The sequence below is a fragment of the Rhinatrema bivittatum genome, chromosome 1 (genome assembly GCF_901001135.1).
Source record: "Rhinatrema bivittatum chromosome 1, aRhiBiv1.1, whole genome shotgun sequence".
NCBI lineage: Eukaryota > Metazoa > Chordata > Amphibia > Gymnophiona > Rhinatrematidae > Rhinatrema > Rhinatrema bivittatum.
In genome coordinates this window covers 81607484-81626349 of record NC_042615.1, presented here as the reverse complement: position 1 = coordinate 81626349, position 18866 = coordinate 81607484, and the positions used below count along the sequence as shown (strand labels likewise).

The 18866-nt window shown below is 43.2% G+C and overlaps 1 protein-coding gene across 1 annotated transcript in view; it reads right to left on the bottom strand.

Annotated features, from left to right (window-relative positions):
• TLL1 (tolloid like 1) overlaps window positions 1-18566 on the bottom strand; it is a 586556-nt gene extending 567990 nt beyond the window's left edge. Inside the window, 1 exon segment of the mRNA XM_029571633.1 lies at window positions 18193-18566. Within this exon segment, the coding sequence (XP_029427493.1) occupies window positions 18193-18346 (154 nt within the window). The 5' untranslated portion in view covers window positions 18347-18566.
• Between the last annotated feature and the right edge of the window lie 300 nt (window positions 18567-18866).

Here is an 18866-nt window from a genome sequence, read left to right as displayed (position 1 = left end):
AGTAGGGGTACTGTGAGGGAGATCCCAAAAACCTGAATTAGGACTCTTAAATTAGGTGCTAAGTACTTAAATAATGACAGAGCATACATGACTAGCAGTTAACCTGTACATACCCCTTCAGTTCTCAAGAAATGTCGAAATAAAGGTGAACAAACACATTCATGCAACTTTTGCTTTGCATTAACCAACTCATTTTGCTTTGACCTGATGAGGGGAAGATAATGCTCAAAAGCTAGTCAGAAATGTATTAAGCCCAATTAAAAGTTATCACCATGGCCGACAATGGCTGCCATGAGAAAGGTCTCTGGTTCAATCCTTGCCTCTGGTCCTTCTACTCTTCATGTCAGCTGGGATTGAGGGAGCTGCAGAAGCAGCATTCCCTGCCCTCTGGGAGGGAGGCGCTCATGTTCATTGCTTAAGGATGACACTTACTGGCCAGATTCAGGGCTCAGAACCACAGGGTTTTGGGAGGAGCCCTGGTGCTTGGTTCTTGGCCCAGGACCATTGTTGCAATGACCAAATTAGGTATTTATTTATTTATATTGTTTTATAGACCAATATTCTATATATCAATCATACCAGTTTACAACCAAATAAATAAAATAAAAATGAGTATACAATTAATATTTACATTAATTAAAATCTAAACATTTTCTGTGAAAAAAATACCTTCTGAAGTTGGTCCTGAGTGTATCTCCTTGGGACTTCATATCATGACCCCTAAATCCAGAACTTACTTTCCATTCTAAATGATTTGCCTTTTGTGCAAATACCTTTACTTGGATTTCCACAAGGTTTTTCATACAGTCCCGCATAGGAGGCTCATAAATAAAATGAGAAGCCTGGGAGTTGATTCCAAGGTGGTGGAATGGATTACAAACTGGCTGACTGACAGACATCAGCGAATAATGGTAAATGGAACCTATACTCAAAAGAGAAGAGTGATAAGTGGATTTCTTCAAGGTTCTGTTCTAGGACTGATTCTATTCAATATCTTTGTGAGCAATATTGCAGAGGGATTAGAAGGTAATATTATCTTTTTGCAACAGAGTGGACATGCCTGAAAGAGTGGAAAGAATGAGCTAGAAAAGCTGGAGAAGTGGTCAAAGGTTTGGCAATTGGGATTCAATGCCAAGAAGTGCAGAGTCAAGCATTTGGGGGCTGGCAATCTGAAGGAGTTGTATGTATTGGGGGCGAGAGACTTATGTGCACGAACTGGGTGAAAGACCTTGGGATGATAGTGTCTGATGATCTGAAGGTGGCAAAGCAATGTTACAAGAGAATGCTAATGTCAGAGGGATGCAGGGCTGCATTCAAAGTGTTACGGCTATGGCTGCTGTGCAACCACCTCACCACCAGGGGTCCCTCAAGTGCAGGCTCTCCTGGCTGGCCCAATCCATCTGCTCTATGTCCTGGATGTTCCTTTATAACCCTGCCTACCCTAGACTCCAGTGCTTCGGCATCGAGCTCGTTTGGGCTCCCTGCTCTAGCCTTCCTTGCCTTGCTGTGTGTGGCCTTCAGGCCTTCTGCCTTGCTTTGTCTTGCCGTGCGTGTGGTCTTCGGGCCTTCTGCCTTGCCTTGCCTTGCTGTGGGTGTGTGGCCTTCGGGCCTTCTGCCTTGCCTTGCTGTGTGTGTGTGGCCTTCGGGCCTTCTGCCTTGCCTTGCCTTGCTGTGGGTGTGTGGCCTTCGGGCCTTCTGCCTTGCCTTGCCTTGCTTTGCCTTGCTGTTTGTGTGTGGCCTTCGGGCCTTCTACCTTGCCTTGCCTTGCTGTGTGTGTGTGTGTGTGGCCTTCGGGCCTTCTGCCTTGCCTTGCCTTGCTGTGTGTGTATGTGGCCTTCGGGCCTTCTGCCTTGCCTTGCCTTGCTGTGTGTGTATGTGGCCTTCGGGCCTTCTGCCTTGCCTTGCCTTGCTGTGTGTGTGGCCTTCGGGCTTTCTGCCTTGCTGTGTGTGTGTGTGTGGCCTTCGGGCCTTCTGCCTTGCTGTGTGTGTGTGTGTGGCCTTCGGGCCTTCTGCCTTGCAGTGTGTGTGTGGCCTTCAGGCCTTCTGTCTTGCCGTGTGTGTGTGTGGCCTTCGGGCCTTCTGCCTTGCCGTGTGTGTGTGTGGCCTTCGGGCTCTCTGCCTAGTCGTGTGTGTGTGTGTGACCTTCGGGCTCTCTGTCTTGCTATAAGGTTCTTGTGACCCTGCCTGGACATTGACTCTGTTTGCCTGCCGCCTGCCTTGACCCTGCCTGGGCATTGACTCTGTTTGCCTGCTGCCTGCCTTGACCCTGCCTGAACTTTGACTTTGTTCCCAGCCAGTACTCTGCTCCATATCTCAGCCATCGCCCAGCTCCATTCACTCTTGCCTGCATCTCATTCCTTCCCAGCCATTTAACACAGACCTTTCAGCTGTCTCTGTCTCTCTCCACCTGGAGTCACTCCTGAAGGTGGTGTTCACAACACCGGACCACTGCCCTAAATGTAACACAAAGAGACATAACCAACTGGAAAAAGGAGACGGTAATGCCACTCCTTGGAGAGGTCTCACGTGGAATACTGTGTTCAGTTCTGGAGACCTCTTCTCAAAAAGGATGAGGACAGAATGGAACTGGTCCAGAGAATGGCAACCAAAATGGTGTGAGATCTGTATGGAAAGCCATATGAAATGAGACCCAAGGACCTTAATATGAATACCCTGGAGGAGAAAAGATACAGGGGAGGTTTGATGCAGAACTTCAAATACCTGAAAGAAATTAATGATGTACAAAAAATTTGTTTTTTTTTTTAATCAATGGAAAGGAGGCTACAAAACTAGTGGTCATGATATGAAATTCCAAGGAGGAAGACTCAAAAACAATATCAGAAAATATTTCTTTAAAGAAAGGGTGGTAGATGCATGGAATGCCCTCCCAGAAGAGGTAGTGATGATGAGAATGGTAATGGAATTCAAAAGGGTATGTGACAAACACAGAAGATCTCTGCTGGCTAGTGAATGGAAATGAAGTCATGGGGTAATTTTACAATTACACCTAAAATTCACAATTCTGCTTGGAGATAGCCTGCATGGAGTGGCAGTTGCTACTACCCTTAAAATATTAATAATAATAATGTTAATTTTTTTTAAAGAAAACCTTTTGAGCAAACTGGATGGACCATTTTGGTCTTTATTTGCAAACATTCACTATGTTATTAAACAGCATAGAACATCATCAGAGATATTTAGCAGATATAGCTTTCTACTGCCAATAGAATAGGAACTTTCTATATCAAGGATGGGCAAATTAACCCATGGGACACTTTAATTGAGCACACTTATCATTAAAAATGTTCTGATTGAATGAATGAGGATACTGGTCAGCCAGTCTGTAGTTCTACGGATGTCCCTGCCAACATCATCAAAGGCCCAACATTGCTATCTTTGATAATGATGTTGGCAGGAACAGCTACAGAGCTTCGACATCCATGTTTCCCTGCTCTCTCCACCAGGGGAGTAGCCAAATGGCAGAAGGAGGTGGCAACAACTGTACAAGCAGAAGAAGAGTTAGGTAGGGGCTGTGTGGGCAGAAGAAGAGGCAGGAAGGCATCAAGTGATAGTAGCAGGAGATAAGACATCTTGTAGAAGGATAAGGAAGAAACAGTGGCTTGAGGCGAAGGCAGAGGCAGCCAACATGCAGCAAAATAGCGGGGAGACAGTTTCCATGCACAAGGCAGGAAGGAGGAAGCCAGACACCTGGGTTAAAAAGAGGAAGTATCAGAAAGTGGGGGGAAGGGGTGGAATGAATGATGTGCTTCACTCTTCTGCAAAAAAAAAAAAGCTAGCAAAAGGAAAAAAATCATTGCTGTCACTGCAAGATCCTAGAAAAAAGTTTGATAGGTTTTCTTGATTCTTTAGCCTGTAGGTTTAATTGCAAAAGCTCAGTATATTTTTTATTATACTTCCAGGCTACATAATAAAAAACATTTGAGACTTCAAAATGCTTGTTAAAAAAATGTTCCTCTACAGCTACAATTCTGGTGAGTATAATAAGTATTGCAAAGCCTCAATTTTTGTTTTATGATGTAGTTTGAGATTATAAGCAGTGTCTTTTCTTGAGGCAAGAGCCTGTAATTAAAACTTTGCAACAGTTGAGTAACGGGAGGGAGGGATATGCCCCATTCTGGTGCTCTGGGGGACAATCCACCCCCCCTCATCGGATCCCTGACCAAAGTTCTGAGAAGGACTCCTCTCCTCCCTAGGCCCATGATGCAGACAATATCCACCCCTGTTCTAGGGGCATCCTTTGTGGGCTGGTTTCTAAAAGCATCTCCACTGCTTACAAAATGCCTTGCTCAGCTTTCTGCATCACTGTTTCCACTGCAGCTGCTGTGCATATAGCCAGAGAGCAGAATAACTCTGAGCAAATAAACAGGCCAATGCAATACCATGTGCTGCGGCCAGCGCATGGCTTAACACGCGAAGGGATGCGCTTTTTGGACACGTGTCCATAACCCCCCAATGCAATACGGGGATCAGCGCATCCAAAACGCACGTCCAATCGAGCACATAGCTAATAGCGCTCATCACATGTAAATTCCATGTAGACGAGGCAATTAGCTAATCCCAGTAATTTAAAAAAAAACAAAAACTTTCCTGCGCAGCCAATGCGCCCCTTGCAACACGGCAAATTTTCCACCACCCCGTAAAGGGTAGGCTGCGCTCAAGAGCTCGCTGGAAAAAAGAAAAATTCCTGCTTTCTGTGATTCCTCCATTTAGTATCGTCATGATACTAAGTAGGAGAAACCACGGAAAGCAGATTGAAATTTGAAAAAAAACAATTTTTTTGAAAAAAAAAAAATCTGGACACCCAAGATAGATGGTCCACGCCGTGTATCTTGTGCCGGTGGCAGGGGAAAACAGACGCTCGTGAGTGAGCAAAAGAGTGTGTGTGTGTGTGTGTGTGTGAGCAAGAGAGCATGTGTGCGAGCATGTGCATGTGTGTGTGTGTGTGTGTGTGTGTGTGTGTGAGAGAGAGAGAGAGAGATCATGTATGTGTGTGAAAGCGAGAGTTCATGTGTGTGTGTGTGTAAATGCAAGAGAGCTTGTGAGTGCGTGTGTATGTGTGTGAAAGAGAGAGGAGAAAGTCTGTGCACAGCAACCCTCTCTCTTTTCTGCTATTCCAAGATAATCTCATGGCAAGTGGAAATCAGAAGTCCCCAGGTATGGAGATCAGGGATTTTTTTTAAAGCTTTGTTTTAATTTTTAGATGTTATTTGGGTCTGTTGGTCTGAATAATTTTATAGATGTTTGAAAATTTTTTCTACAAGATTTTTTCCCATTATATTTTTATTAATTTTTAAACCAACCATAAACAAATACAGTTACAGCTATCAAGTAACAAAGTAGTAATCTTTCATTTTGAGTGTTAGGTAAACAAAAGGAGGAATTTCAAGCTCCAAATTTCCACAGTAACACTGAATGCAGATCAACAGATAAAGAACCAATGTAGGTAGCCCAAATGTTCAAAAGTTTACCAGCATAAGCCTTTGGCTTTGGATAGAAGGCTTTAAATTCCATACCCCATAACTCAATCATTTCTGCTCTCCACATATCAATACATAATCATTTCAACATCATGCACCTCTTAGCAATTAAGCAACACTTACTCAAAAACAAAGAAATGAAGTCCCAGCACTGTGGACATCGAGATCTTTGCCTAGAATACTTAGAATAGGTGAATAATTGTCCTAAATAATTTGGACAAGACTTGAAAAATTTGTTTCCAAAAGGTATAAAATGGGATGTTATTCTATTTGTCAGTTGATTTAAAGTTTTTGCTCTTTTTATTAGTATGGTTCTAGTATTATGACTGAGGCTTTTTATTTCATGTTTTTACTATTAGTGATGTTTCTGTTTTTCATTGAGGAACTGTATGCAGGGTATGGCTTGTGGCTTAATAGTTCAGATTATTTTGTCTCCATGTTTCTATTTATGTTTTATGGTGTCTTTATTCTTTATTAGCTAAGGGTCAGTCATTGTTTTACATGATGAACTGATGTGAGGTATTCTGCTAGTAGGGATTTCTAGCAGTCTGGCTTGTTCTGAGTTTCCTAATAGGAGGTGTATTGGTGTTTAGGGCCTGGTGTAATATTTGCAGTTCTGGCTGTTAGTGCTGTTTCAGCATGGGATGTTTGCTATATTGTAATTGTAATTCAATTTACTCTGCACTTTCTAAGGGATAAGCCCATACCTAACAAAAAGCCTAATACTATATGAGTCGCAAGTGTTGTTTTGCAGGGTCTTCTGAATAGCACCACAACAGTGCATGTAAATATAGGGGTAGAAATTCAAAAGCTTATAGACGGATAACTCAAACATTATCTGTCTAAATGGCTTATACAGCATATTCAACCTCTTATCCTCCTAAATTATTGTTGGATATGTTGTTCTCTGACTTTAATTTAGCACCATATGAAAGGGGCATTCTGGGGCATTCCAGGGAAAGGTCCCATTTTCTGTCTAACTTAGCCCAATATCAGGTATATCCGGCTAAGTTAGCCGCATCACTTTAGACCTGCTCGATCCTGGCCACTTAAAGCATGTTACATAGGTAATAATGCTGGAAGCATAGTTTTACACTAAACGGTATGCTTCCAGAGTTATTACTTTATAACACCGGAAACGTTACTTAGGTAATCGCTGACGTTACGCTACAAGCGACCAGGATCACCGAGAAGAATGATCCCAGCACAGAGGGGCCAGTTTTGGAGGTAATAGGTGGGTGGAAGGGTATCAGCCAGGGGTGGGGGAAGGGGATGATGGGAGGCAGAGGAAGGGCAATTAAAATATTTTTAACAGGGAGGTGAGAGGAAGGAGGGAGGGGGAGGCCCATGCTGGTGACGATCGCTGGATGAAACTTTTAAACTTTTCAAATTTGAAAAGTTTGGGCCAGCTTGTGGGGACCTCCAATGGGGGAGGGGATACATGCAGGTAGTGTAGGGGGCATGGGCATTCGGCCAGGAGACCCACGACTGGAATATTTTTTTCTAAGAGGTGCTACTTACCTGGATATCTCTGAAAATATCTGGGTAAGTAGTGAGTTATCCAGCCACAAGAGGCCGGAAAACTTTAGGCCCAACCGGCTATATTCAATCACTGGCCAGTTAGGGTTGAAGTATCCGGGTATATGAAGCCAGATAACTTTAAACAAGTATATTCAGCGGGACATTTATTCCGCTGAATATACAGGACAAGTTATCCGGTTAACTTTAGCCGGATAACTTGTCCACTAACCTTATTGAATTTTGACCTGAAAATATATGTTATTAAGTGATATTTTTGCCTCGGAATACTGTACTTTGACTGTCCTATTTTACGTAAAAATCTATTATTATAAATGCATAATATTTTTATTGTGTGTGAGGAGGGTGCAACTGAGGGTGGGGGGCAGGGAGTGTGAATAAGGCCATAAAGTTCACCTAGGTCTTCTAAAGCCCTTGCACCAGCCCTGGGCCTGACCTGATGCCTCTTTGGAGCTTCTCCTGGGTCAAAATGGTGCTGGTCTCAAGAATAGCCAACTCCATTTTCTGCATAGCCATACAACAAAATGGCGCTGGGCGGCCCTAAGACGAGCGCAATTTTCATGTCACTATGGCACCATTCTCACAGTCAGCTGGTGCTATTTTTAAGGGATGTCAGAGGGGCAGGTGACGATTGAGCATCCCTCCTGCCCCTTTTTCTATGCAGGACCCCACCATGGAATGGGTAAGTGGAGGACAGAATGGTTCCCAGCCCTGGCCCTTTTTGGGGATGGGGTTTGGTTTGGGACCCAGGCCCATGCTGCTGTACTGACAACTTGGTCAGTCACTTTCGCCCCTTCCATGGTCTATGGTACTGCAACAGCAAGTAATTTGGGAGACTAGCAAGGCCTTATCTACTACCATCATGTTCTATGGTTTTGTGTGACTGTGCTCTGAAGCACCGCCTACTATCAGGGTCATACCTGCCAGATGGCATTGCTGACTCATACTGAAGGAAATTAAATGATCTGGGAAAAATCACAGGGCATGTTACAAAGTCCCCAACATGATCCTTTGTAAAGCTTCCTGAGATTTTCCCAACTTGTTTATTTTTTCCCAGTCTTATCACCATCAAGGAAATCCTGCCTGATCAAATTGAAATCATTGAATGAAGCCAATAACATAATTATGCCAATAAAATGATATGAAAGATGAAAGCCCTTTACCCTGTAAGGGAGCCAGCTGCCTCTTCTCTTGACTTATGTCTGCATAAGGAAGGAAGTTGGCAGAGCAGCAGAACTGACAGGAGCAAGGCCAGAACACAGTCAAAATGTGCTTTCCAGGCTCACGAGACCAGAAAGAAGAATGTTTATCATGTAGACACCACTGAAAAATACATCTCCAAGACAATGCCTGACAACAGCCTTGCAGCATGAGTTTAGAAGAGCACATGAGGAAGAAATAATGCCAGATTATAAACTAAACAAGCTAATCTGAGTTCAACACTTTCTTCTCAGTCATCACAACGATATATTTAGTGGCTGAAAAATATTTTTCAATGTAGGAGCCAGGCTGCAATGTTTCAATCCAAGAGATGGAATGAGTGCTGGCAGGTCAGTAGAGATACTCCAGGGGGATTGGTGGGCTGGTGTCACAGCCAAATCAGGCCTAACATGACTATTGTGTCCACCCTCACTCTCTCTCCTCCATTGTTCCTTCACACATGCCCATTACCCCTCCCCTTCACGTTCCCAAGGGCTTATTCCTGCCCAGGGCTCACAGGCTTGTTCCAGCATGAGGTTACCGGTTTGCAGGCTTCCATCCCATAACGGAAAAAGAGGAGCAGGCACCAGCCCTGAAATATTAAGACTTTTCAAACTATGGGCATATTGCATTTTTATCCAACCAGGGAGTACTATAAAAATAACTCAAGGCAGCATTTGCAATCAGTTAAAGTAGCATAATGAAATCTTTTGAGATATCTAATCTGATGCACATCTCGATGCTGATGAAATGGCACTTAAAGGGTTTTGCAGCAATCATATCACATTCCTGTCTTTTCTTGAAGTTAGGCACTTGGAAGCGTGATTTATGTAAGGAAATTTTTTTTTTGATAGCCTCAAAATGGGAGAAAATCTTTTATACATCAGGCCCCAAATATGTATGCTTGGAGGAGCTAAATGCAGCAAATTTCTAGCAAAGCAGTGATCCGGGCTGGCTTTAATACCAGTGGTGCACTGTGCAAATACCAACAGTATCGGAGCGTAATCTGCTTTGAGGTGCCTGAAAGAGCAGAATATTAAATAAATACAGATGTGTAAGGAGCAACAGCCTCCTGATTTGAGGTAGTGGATATGGCTTCCCTCTGCAGTGCCACAGGTTATAATGCTCTCTTTGAAGCAGCTAGGGGTGTGCATTCGTTTTCACCGTATTGGCGATCCACAATGTATATTGCACTATTCGTAGTATTCATGGACAAGTGAAACGTATCGCGATTCCCCACGAATACACGAATCTTCGCTGAATTATACAGCCACCTAAATAAAAATTTAAACAAACCCCCCCCCACCCTCCTGAACCCCGTCAAGACTTACCAAAACTCCCTGGTGGTCCAGCTGGGGGTCCAGGAACCATCCCCTGCACTCACACCCTTGGTGCAGGTTTCATCATGGCGCCGATAGCCTTTGTCACATGGGCTACCAGTGCCATTGGTCAGCCCCTGTCACATGGCCATCAGCGCCATCTTGTGCTCCTACCATGTGACAGGGGCTGACCAATGGCACCGGTAGCCCCTGTGACATAATATGGGCAAAGGCTATCAGCGCCATTTTGAGTACTGGCATCGGATGGCCGGAGTGCAGGAGGTCGCTCCGGGACCCCATTGGACCCCCAGGGACTTTTGGCCAGCTTGGGGGGGCCTCCTGACCCCCACAAGACTTGCCAAAAGTCCAGCGGGGGTCCGGGAGCGACCTCCTGCACGCCGGCCGCCCGATGCCAGTACTCAAAATGGCGCCGATAGCCTTTGCCCATACTATGTCACAGGGGCTACCGGTGCCATTGGTCAGCCCCTGTCACATGGTAGGAGCACAAGATGGCGCCGATGACCATGTGACAGGGGCTGACCAATGGCACCGGTAGCCCCTGTGACAAAGGCTATCGGCCCCATGATGAAACCGGCACCGAGGGTGTGAGAGTGCATTGGATTGCTCCCGGACTCCCTGCTGGACCACCAGGGAGTTTTGGTAAGTCTTGGGGAAAGGGGGGTCAGGAGGGTGGGGGGTTGTAGTTAATTTTAATTTTAGCTGGGACACGAATAGAAATCGCTGTATTAACGCATCAGGCTGCCATATGGCCGAATGCAATGTATCTGCTCCCCGACGAATCCGAATCACGAATGCAACGTATGGCGTCCTTCTGTACATCCCTAGAAGCTGCCACCATACACTCTGTTCGCCATAGGCAGTGTGGGGGGGGGGGGGGGGGAATTCCCCAGACTGCTGTGGGCAGCTGCACCCCTGAAGTGACCGTGCTGCGCACAGGTGGCACACCTGTAAAGCCAGTCCTGGCAGTGAAAGGAAAGCAGGTTTCCTTTATGCTATACCCAATATGCACACACTGGCAAAATGTGAAGCACGGGGTTATGTGTTTCTTGTAATAATATATCGATGTTTTCAAAGCCACGAAAAGCTGCAAGCCAGTCTTCCAAGCTGAATGGGCCCCCTGGGTCCTGATCTTTACAAGATGAGAATGAAGAGAAAGGGGAGCAGTAAACCCTCGCGACAGGCCAAATGTACTAACCATTTCTCCCACAGACACAAGAGACAGTCACATATGTATTCAGTTAGTTCAATAAAAAGGTGTCACCTACAACTTGTGTGTTGGCCCTTATTTCTTCCCATAAACATAAAATGGGGGAAAAAGAATCCTCTGGTATATCTGGTCCTCTGCTAAGTGTGGGTTTGTTTTTTTTTCTTTACATAGCAAGCTGAACTTCTCCGACACATGTATATTGTAAACCAACCTCTTAATCTGTGTCTGCCTGTATATACTAAGCATCTTTTATTTCTGTTTCAATACTGCTCTTCACCAAGGACCCAGAGTGCTTTATGTCATAAATCAAGATACAGCAGCAAAAGTAGAAAAATTCAGAAAAAGCTAATAATGCAAAACGCTTGAGCATAAAATAAATTATCTATCAACACAGATTATATCATTACAAAATGCATAAATTCCCCAAATCAAGAAAAAAAAAAAAAGAAAGAAAGAAATGCAGCCATCCTAATGGGCATTTGGTAAACTGAGATGTGGAAAGTATCTTTCTCCACTTTGGCTGTGCACGGGTATCTTAACATCAGCTTTGGTCACCTTTCCATAACTTATTGCTACGAGTGCCAGAAGGCGATGGACAGGGAGCACCAAAATGTCTAACTGTGTGAGTCTTTAGATGGTTATATTGGGACACCTCACTGTCCCTAAGTTCCCTCTACAAGATAAACCAAAACACAGACACAGAATAGGATGGCAGAGGATGATCATCTAATCTGCCCAGTTCACTTCCGGGTACAATGCCCCAGTTGATCTCTGGCATTTTCTTCATAAGTAGGCATCCACTTTGCTTCCTTGAATTCAGTAAACTTGTTTGCCTCCACTACCTTAATACCATGCATCCACTGCTCTTTCCAAGAAGTAAAGAGATGTGAAATAATTTAAGGATCTTTTCTGGATGAGCAGATACCTGAAAAGTGTTACTGTGAAAAAAAAAACCTCATGAGACCCGTTTCCCATAATTGGCATAACAAGCTGACTTGTTTTGTTTTGGTTTTTAATACAGGCAGACACAGTCCTGGGTATACCCCATTACAAACATGGAAATGTAAATCCTGATATCATTAAGGAAATCAGAGCTACAAGTGCATGCATGCTGTAGGATAAAACTAGGAATGGATCTGCCTGTTCTAAAATATATATAAAAGCACTGATTACAGGTCACCCTATTGCCATTCTCTGCCTATGGGAAAAGGCTTCTGCACTGTGCCTAATAGAAGCAAGAACATATAAGCTCTCTTACAGACAGGGCTTTTTTTTTTCCAGGGGGTACTTGTCAGGATGGCATATTGGCACCTTTTTCCTCTACCTGCTTGATTTACCCTTGTGGTCCCTCAAAAAATACAAAACAAAACCCCATACATCCTGTTTGTGAGTACCAGCACCTTTCTTCCAGAAAGCACCATATCTATTATATGAAATTAGAATTCATTTTTACTAATCCCCAGGATCGGCCCAAAACTTTGTAATATGGCTGATACCAAACTATTTAAACTTTGATTTTAATGCTCACCTTCTTTAGCAAAAACACATGAGTGTCAGAAGTATCCCAATTCCATACCTGTAGATCTACTTACACCACAGTTAAGCCCTTGTCGTGGGTGTGCAAGGGTTACCAGATGACTCTATATCATCTGGGACAGGTTAAGCCAGTCCTGTTTTTATTCATTTAGTTTTGTTTTTTTTTTACTTCTGCCAACATTGCAATATGGGATTTTCCCTAAGGCAAGAATGGTAGTTCTGCTTTCCACTGTCCATGCAGTTGGGTGAGAGTTAAAAACACAGGACTGGCTCAGCTTGCCTTCCATGAACTGGGACCATCTGGTAACCTGAGCAGTACTCACACCTCTTATATCAACATAATGAGAAGGTTTCACATCTGCATCTTACAGGAAGTCTCCTTCAAAGAGGTGTAAGTAGCCACTGTTTATTGCATCCATTCAGCAAAAGCAAAATGCTAGTAGAAAACTGCTACATTAAATATGCTAATTGTGAAGCACAATTTCCCCTCCTCCACCAAATCTTTAACACATCATGAAATGTTTTAGGAAGAAAAACCAAGGAGGAAAGAAAGCCCTGTGGGATCTTTGCCTCTCTTTCATGGCACAAGTCTCCACAGTGCATTTTGTAGAAGATTTTACTTGCATGGTTATTTCCTACCTTAAACTGCAAGACACTGAAAATCTTGGGTTTCAGATGCACCATTTTCATATTGTCTCATAGGATTTTTGAACTTTTATGCCCAGTACTTAATGATGGCCCTTAATACTTATTCTTTTGTTTCTGTCTTAGTTGCACTGTATGGACTTGCTCTCTGTCCAGAGGACAAAAACAAATCTGACAGAACAGCCACATCAGATGATGCAAAATCTGCTGCTGTGATACCTGTAATTTGCGGCGCAGGTTTCAAAATGAAATGTGTATGCTCTCATGATTTAAGAAAGGTAAGCTTTGTTCAACAAACTTGGTGTTACCATTTGTAGCCCACATACTTCTATGGAGCATGCAAGACATATTTATCTGATTTACACTGACAAAGAAAGTTCTTTGGAGAGCAAGGAACGACAAATTAAAATAATCTTTGAACTTTTCATTTCTTGGAAGCAACTGAAAGTCACACAGATATGCAGTGCTTTTTTATTTATTTATTTATTTATTTATTTATTTATTTATTTATAGGTTTTTCTATACCACTTATAGCAGAGATACTGTTCTAAGCAGTGAACATTGGATAAGCAAAACAATACATAATCATATGAAAACAAAAAAACACAAACAGAGCATAATTAAAAAAAAAACATTGCAATAGAAATGTCAAGGAAAGGCCAAATGAAAAAAAGGGTGTTTTCAACTTTTTTCTAAAAGATTTGTAATCAGAAAGAGTCCTCAGTGGTCCACACTGGTAGCTCATTCCATAATGTAGGTCCAGAGACAGCAAAGGCCCTGGAACTGATGGTCTGAAGATGGTAAGTTTTAACGGTAGAGACAAAAAGTAAGCTCTTACCTGCTGAGCGTAAGGCCCACAATGGGACCTATCTATTGATTTTATTAGTCAATGAAACAGGACCAACAGAGTTTTGAACCTTATGTACAAGTTTAAACTGAAACCTATATTTGACAGGGAGCCCAGTGAGGTTGAAACAAAATAATATAGGTCTCGGTCTTCCGAGTGCCTCTCTCCTGCAGAGCGGACTGCATAAAAGAGTTCTTCTACCATTTGCGAGTGCATAGTCCCCATCCTGTAGTACTGTGATTAACCACATGATCTAGGGAAGTGCAAGGCCTGGCACATACAGCGGTGACACCTGATTTCCATACCAAATGACAGCTTTGTCTGCCTCTCTGTAAAACACTTTGGGATACAGGTCTTTATGAAAGGCGTGAAGTAAAAAATAATTGTTTTTAAAGTTTCTTTTTTTTTTTAATTTCTTTTCCCAAGTTTCTCAGCTAACCTGAAGAAACTAAAATTAAATTCCCTTCCTTCATCAGACATTTAAAAAGACAAAGACTCTAGCAAGAAAAGGAGCACCCCTCATTTCTCTGCGGGGAAGAGGGGTGTGGTGTCTTAGTTAGGAGAAAGCTCTGCTTCCCGAATGTTATACAGAATATTAAAAAGGAACATTACCAATTCATTCATTATTATGTTAAGGTCTTTAATATGAACCGTGACATCTAAAGCAGTGATCTGTGTGGCCTTGAATGATTATGTATACAGCAATATAGTTCCTATGCTGAACTGATAAATGGTATCATCATTACAAAAAAATATCAGATTTACTCCAGGACCAATGTACCTTCTAGAACTTTGCCTTGCAGATAAACCACTGCAATTCCTTTGAACTGTCTTTGTGCATGTCATTAATCGCATTCACAGACATGGTTCATGCTTGGGTGTGTGATGATTTTCATAACATCATTAGTCAATATGGTCAAATTAAATACAATCCATGTGAAAAAAAAAATGTGTGATTCTTTGTTAACTTGGCAGCTTCAAATGGAGTAATATTATTAACTTGAAAAATATCAAAATAATGAATGTATAGTAACAATTTTCATTGACATGAGATGGGTATTGCTACTTTCCATTTGATTTCTGAAACAGCACATATAGAGAGGGGCAAAGCTTTCTTTTAAAATTAGCCTGACGTGGGTGGAGGACTTAGTCATATATTCAGTTAGTTTTACAGTCATCTGCTGATAGTAGCACATTTCACTAACATCTTGTGCTTGATATTAATTTTAAGATGATCATTATTACCCCCAACAGCATCTACATGAGTGGACTTCAGTGGTGCCAAACTCATGAATGATAAATTTAGGACATCATTGTCATTCACACATTTTTTACCGATCAAAATGCTAACAAAATGATTTGGTATTCAGATCAACAGGTGCACAATGATCCAGTATCAGTTTCACAGAAAATGTTCTTTCAGGGTACAGAATGATTGGTTTACTGTTTCTGCATGCCTCCATTCTTCCTAAAGACCCACCAATCCAAAGCTCGTATCTTTCAACCTATATCACGGTCTACATCAACAAATTGCTAAAAACGATATAATGACATTCAGTATATGACTTCAACTATTAGCTTATTATGACACATCTAAAATATCATTTTGATAAGGGCTTTACAACATCTTATATTTTAAACAATCAGTGGTGAATTTTACCATGGCAGTTAAATTATGTAGCTCTTTTCCAGCCCCCTACAAAAGCACACACTGTACGCAACATAAGTGTAAGGAATTTGCAACTCATTCAGCAATATATGACCAGCTGGACTCCTACTGCTTTTCTAATCTCCAAGATGCCATGGAGAGCAGTTCAACAAAGGCATTATTCACAATTTGAAAGAGTGAGAGGAGAAACCAAAGATTACTCCAAGTCATGCTTCTTCTTATGATTTTTTTCTTTTCTTCCCATATGTGCTGTTGCTAATAAGTGTATCTTTCACAGTATGGACAGTAACACTATGCTTTTGCTGCTCTGAAGGTGATGACACTTGTTCACCATGTCAGACAGTGCTCTCTCTTTCTCTCTCTCTCATCTTACAGCAACGATTTCCAACCCTTGACATTCAGGAAGCCACATTACCAGACACCCAAGTCTCACAGAGCCATATTATACCATCATAACATTGAAGTCAAGGGTCCCAAGGAAATATACCTTGGGACCCTTGACTTCAATTTGTTATAAAGGGGGTTTATATAAACAAGAGACCACTGTACAGCACAATTAAAACAGTGGAAAAAATAATCCTAAGAGAAGCAGAAAGATGCAGGGAAAAGAACCACTATCTGGGGATTGTTTCATATGAGGGAGTAGAAGAGGGGACAGGACAATGATCAAGTTACGGTGGTGCCAGAGGGGACCCAGCCTCCTATCTTTTTCATGGACCTCTTAATGTCTGGCGGAGAAGAGCAGTCTGCTTATTCAGGTCGTAGTCTGTGCAGATTCTCCCATGCTATGTTCCAGTCAGAGTTTCTCTATAGCATAGGTAACTGTGTCCACTCCCTTCCCCTTACTGACCCAACCCATGCACTTGGTTTGATTGACAGTCAAGTCAGCCTCTTACTCCAACAGGATTCCTTTCCCAGGTGTTCTCCGGAGACTAGGATCTGCACTGGCTGAGCGAGCTATCCAGCTAAGAGGAGCTCCCTCCCCCCATACACACATACACTAAGTACTTTTTTTTTTAAGTTCCTTATATTATGTTATTTTGGTCCCAAAAGACCCCCTGACACCAAGGCAATCACATTATTGAGGGTAATGATCATGACAGAATTGAGGAAATCCAACCAACTCAGATTTGGGTTTGAGAGAGAGGAAACTGGGTTCTGTCTCCTGTGGCCAGAAGGGGAAGAGGCAGAACTCCTACAGAAGAAATTATCATGATCTAGCTGGCCTCTTTGGGGAATTTGCTCTTTGCTTTTTCCAGTTCCCCAAGGAAAAATGTGCTGCCTTCTAGAATTAATGGCATGACAGGAGAGTAGGTTCAAGCCCAGAACAAGATCATCAGCCCCCTGTAAATGTTATTTTGATTATCATGGATGTTTTTGGTTGGTGGGGGCAATAGAGGCACTTTCATTTCTAATAAAGTTCATTTTATTCATTAAATGCTTCCCTACTTTTTTTCATAATGGAATATATAATCCAGATGTGGTTTATGAAGAAGGCTAGGACCAGCTTGAAGAGTTAAAATTTGAGGCATTCAGACGTATGGATCTCATTGATGTCCCCCATGCATGCCTATGTTTTTCCTTATTATTGGGGCACTGGGGAATGGGACCTAGAGAAAGCCATCCAGAGTTGAAGGAGCTAAATCCAAGAACTCCTGCAAGAAGGTCAACAGCAAACCTTACACAACCAGTGGCAGGACACAGCAGAGCACAGGTTTTACTTTCCACAATTTCCATCATGCAGGGCACAACTTCTTCAAGTTTTAACGCCAGAAGATTAATCACAAAAGTGTCAGGTTAGTAAAAAAATATATAAATAAATAAATAAATAAATAAATAAATAAATAAAAGATCATCTGTAATTTGTTTTTCTGACTTTCATTACTTCACGTTTTACAGTGACACCTAAACCCTGGAATAGCTGAAAAATATTCTTAAAGGTGCATATCTGGCACTAAGACAATGTCAGAACACAGGTGAGAGCAGCAACAAATAAAAGAAGGGAATCAGCAGGAGGATGCAAGGTGCCCGGATCAGGAACTGATCACAGAAGCCCAAGCCTGCACTGGGAGAGATTTGTGTTCAACCCTCTGCCAAAGTTCTACCGTTTTCTGAACATGCAGGAAACAGGAGATAACTGATAGGAGAATTCAGCACTTCTGGTGTTAAAAAAAAAAAAAACCGTGAAAAGCAAAAAAAAAAAAAAAAAAAAGTATGTAATGAGGTTTTGCATTTCATTAACCTCACAAGAGCTTTTCCCAGTGATTTACATAGAACCTATGAAACATCAGCTATGACTGAAATCACAACTTAATTTTAGCCCATGCTTCTCTTTCGTAGCGCAAGGTGAGTTATATTCAGTAAAGTCGTACGTGGGGCACTGGAGGGTGAAGTGACTTGCCCAAGCAGTTGCAGCTGCCCTCTGCCTGCTTCTCAGCCTTGCCGCTGCATCTGCCTGGGCTGGGCTACTCCTCCACTCCTGCGCTTTCCAAAGTGCATGCGCCGCTTTCCCCGGCGATTCTCTCCCCCCAAGGGGTCACATTAGGCACAGGTTCTTTTTTTTTTCTGCACTTTACACAATCCAAAGTTCAGCAAGGAACGAGACAGGTGAGCTCCCTCCTCTCCCCCTCTGCCTCCCCAGTCCTCTCACAAGCACAAGACACCATCCCGACTGCCTGACGACAGCAAGAAGAGGGGGGAAAGTCACTTACCGGCTTTGCAGGGATCCTTGTAATCGATGCCCTCGGCTCTCTCCTGCTCACCGGGATCGTCCGTGTAATCATAATCAAGGCCGTGGCAGGAAAGGAGCGTCCCACGGAAAGTCAATCCCGCCAAGAAAAAGGCGACCCAGGGCGGCATTTTCATTCTAGCAAAGTGTTACGGGACAGCGCGGGCAAGAGAAGTCGGCAGGGGGGGGGAGGGGGGGGCTGGTCGGTCCTCTCTTTTTCTCCTTACACCCGCTGGAGCTGATCGGCGCTCGGGTGCATCGGGGACGCATCAACTCTCTATCCACACATCTCCTGAAAGGAGGCAAGTTTGAAGATGAGCCGGTGGAGGGATGTAGCGGTGCAGACTCTTCCCCGAAAAGACACACACACACACACAAAAAAAAAAAAGCCGCCCCCGCGGGCTTGTCAGGGCCGATCTGCAATTGGTTGATTGATGAGTGTCAGCAGCAGCCGCCGCCGCCGCCGGCGGAGCTGAGGGAGCCGGAGGAGGGTTTCCCGGCTATAGCAGCAGCGCTCCGGGGCTAGCGCGGCTCTCTCACAACCCGCTCCGCAGCGATCCGGCTGTAACCCGGGGATCCGAGCTGCACCGTCTGAACTGCCGGAGAAGGGAAAGAGGGAGAAAAAAAACAAAACAGAAAGAGTGGACTCAGTAATGG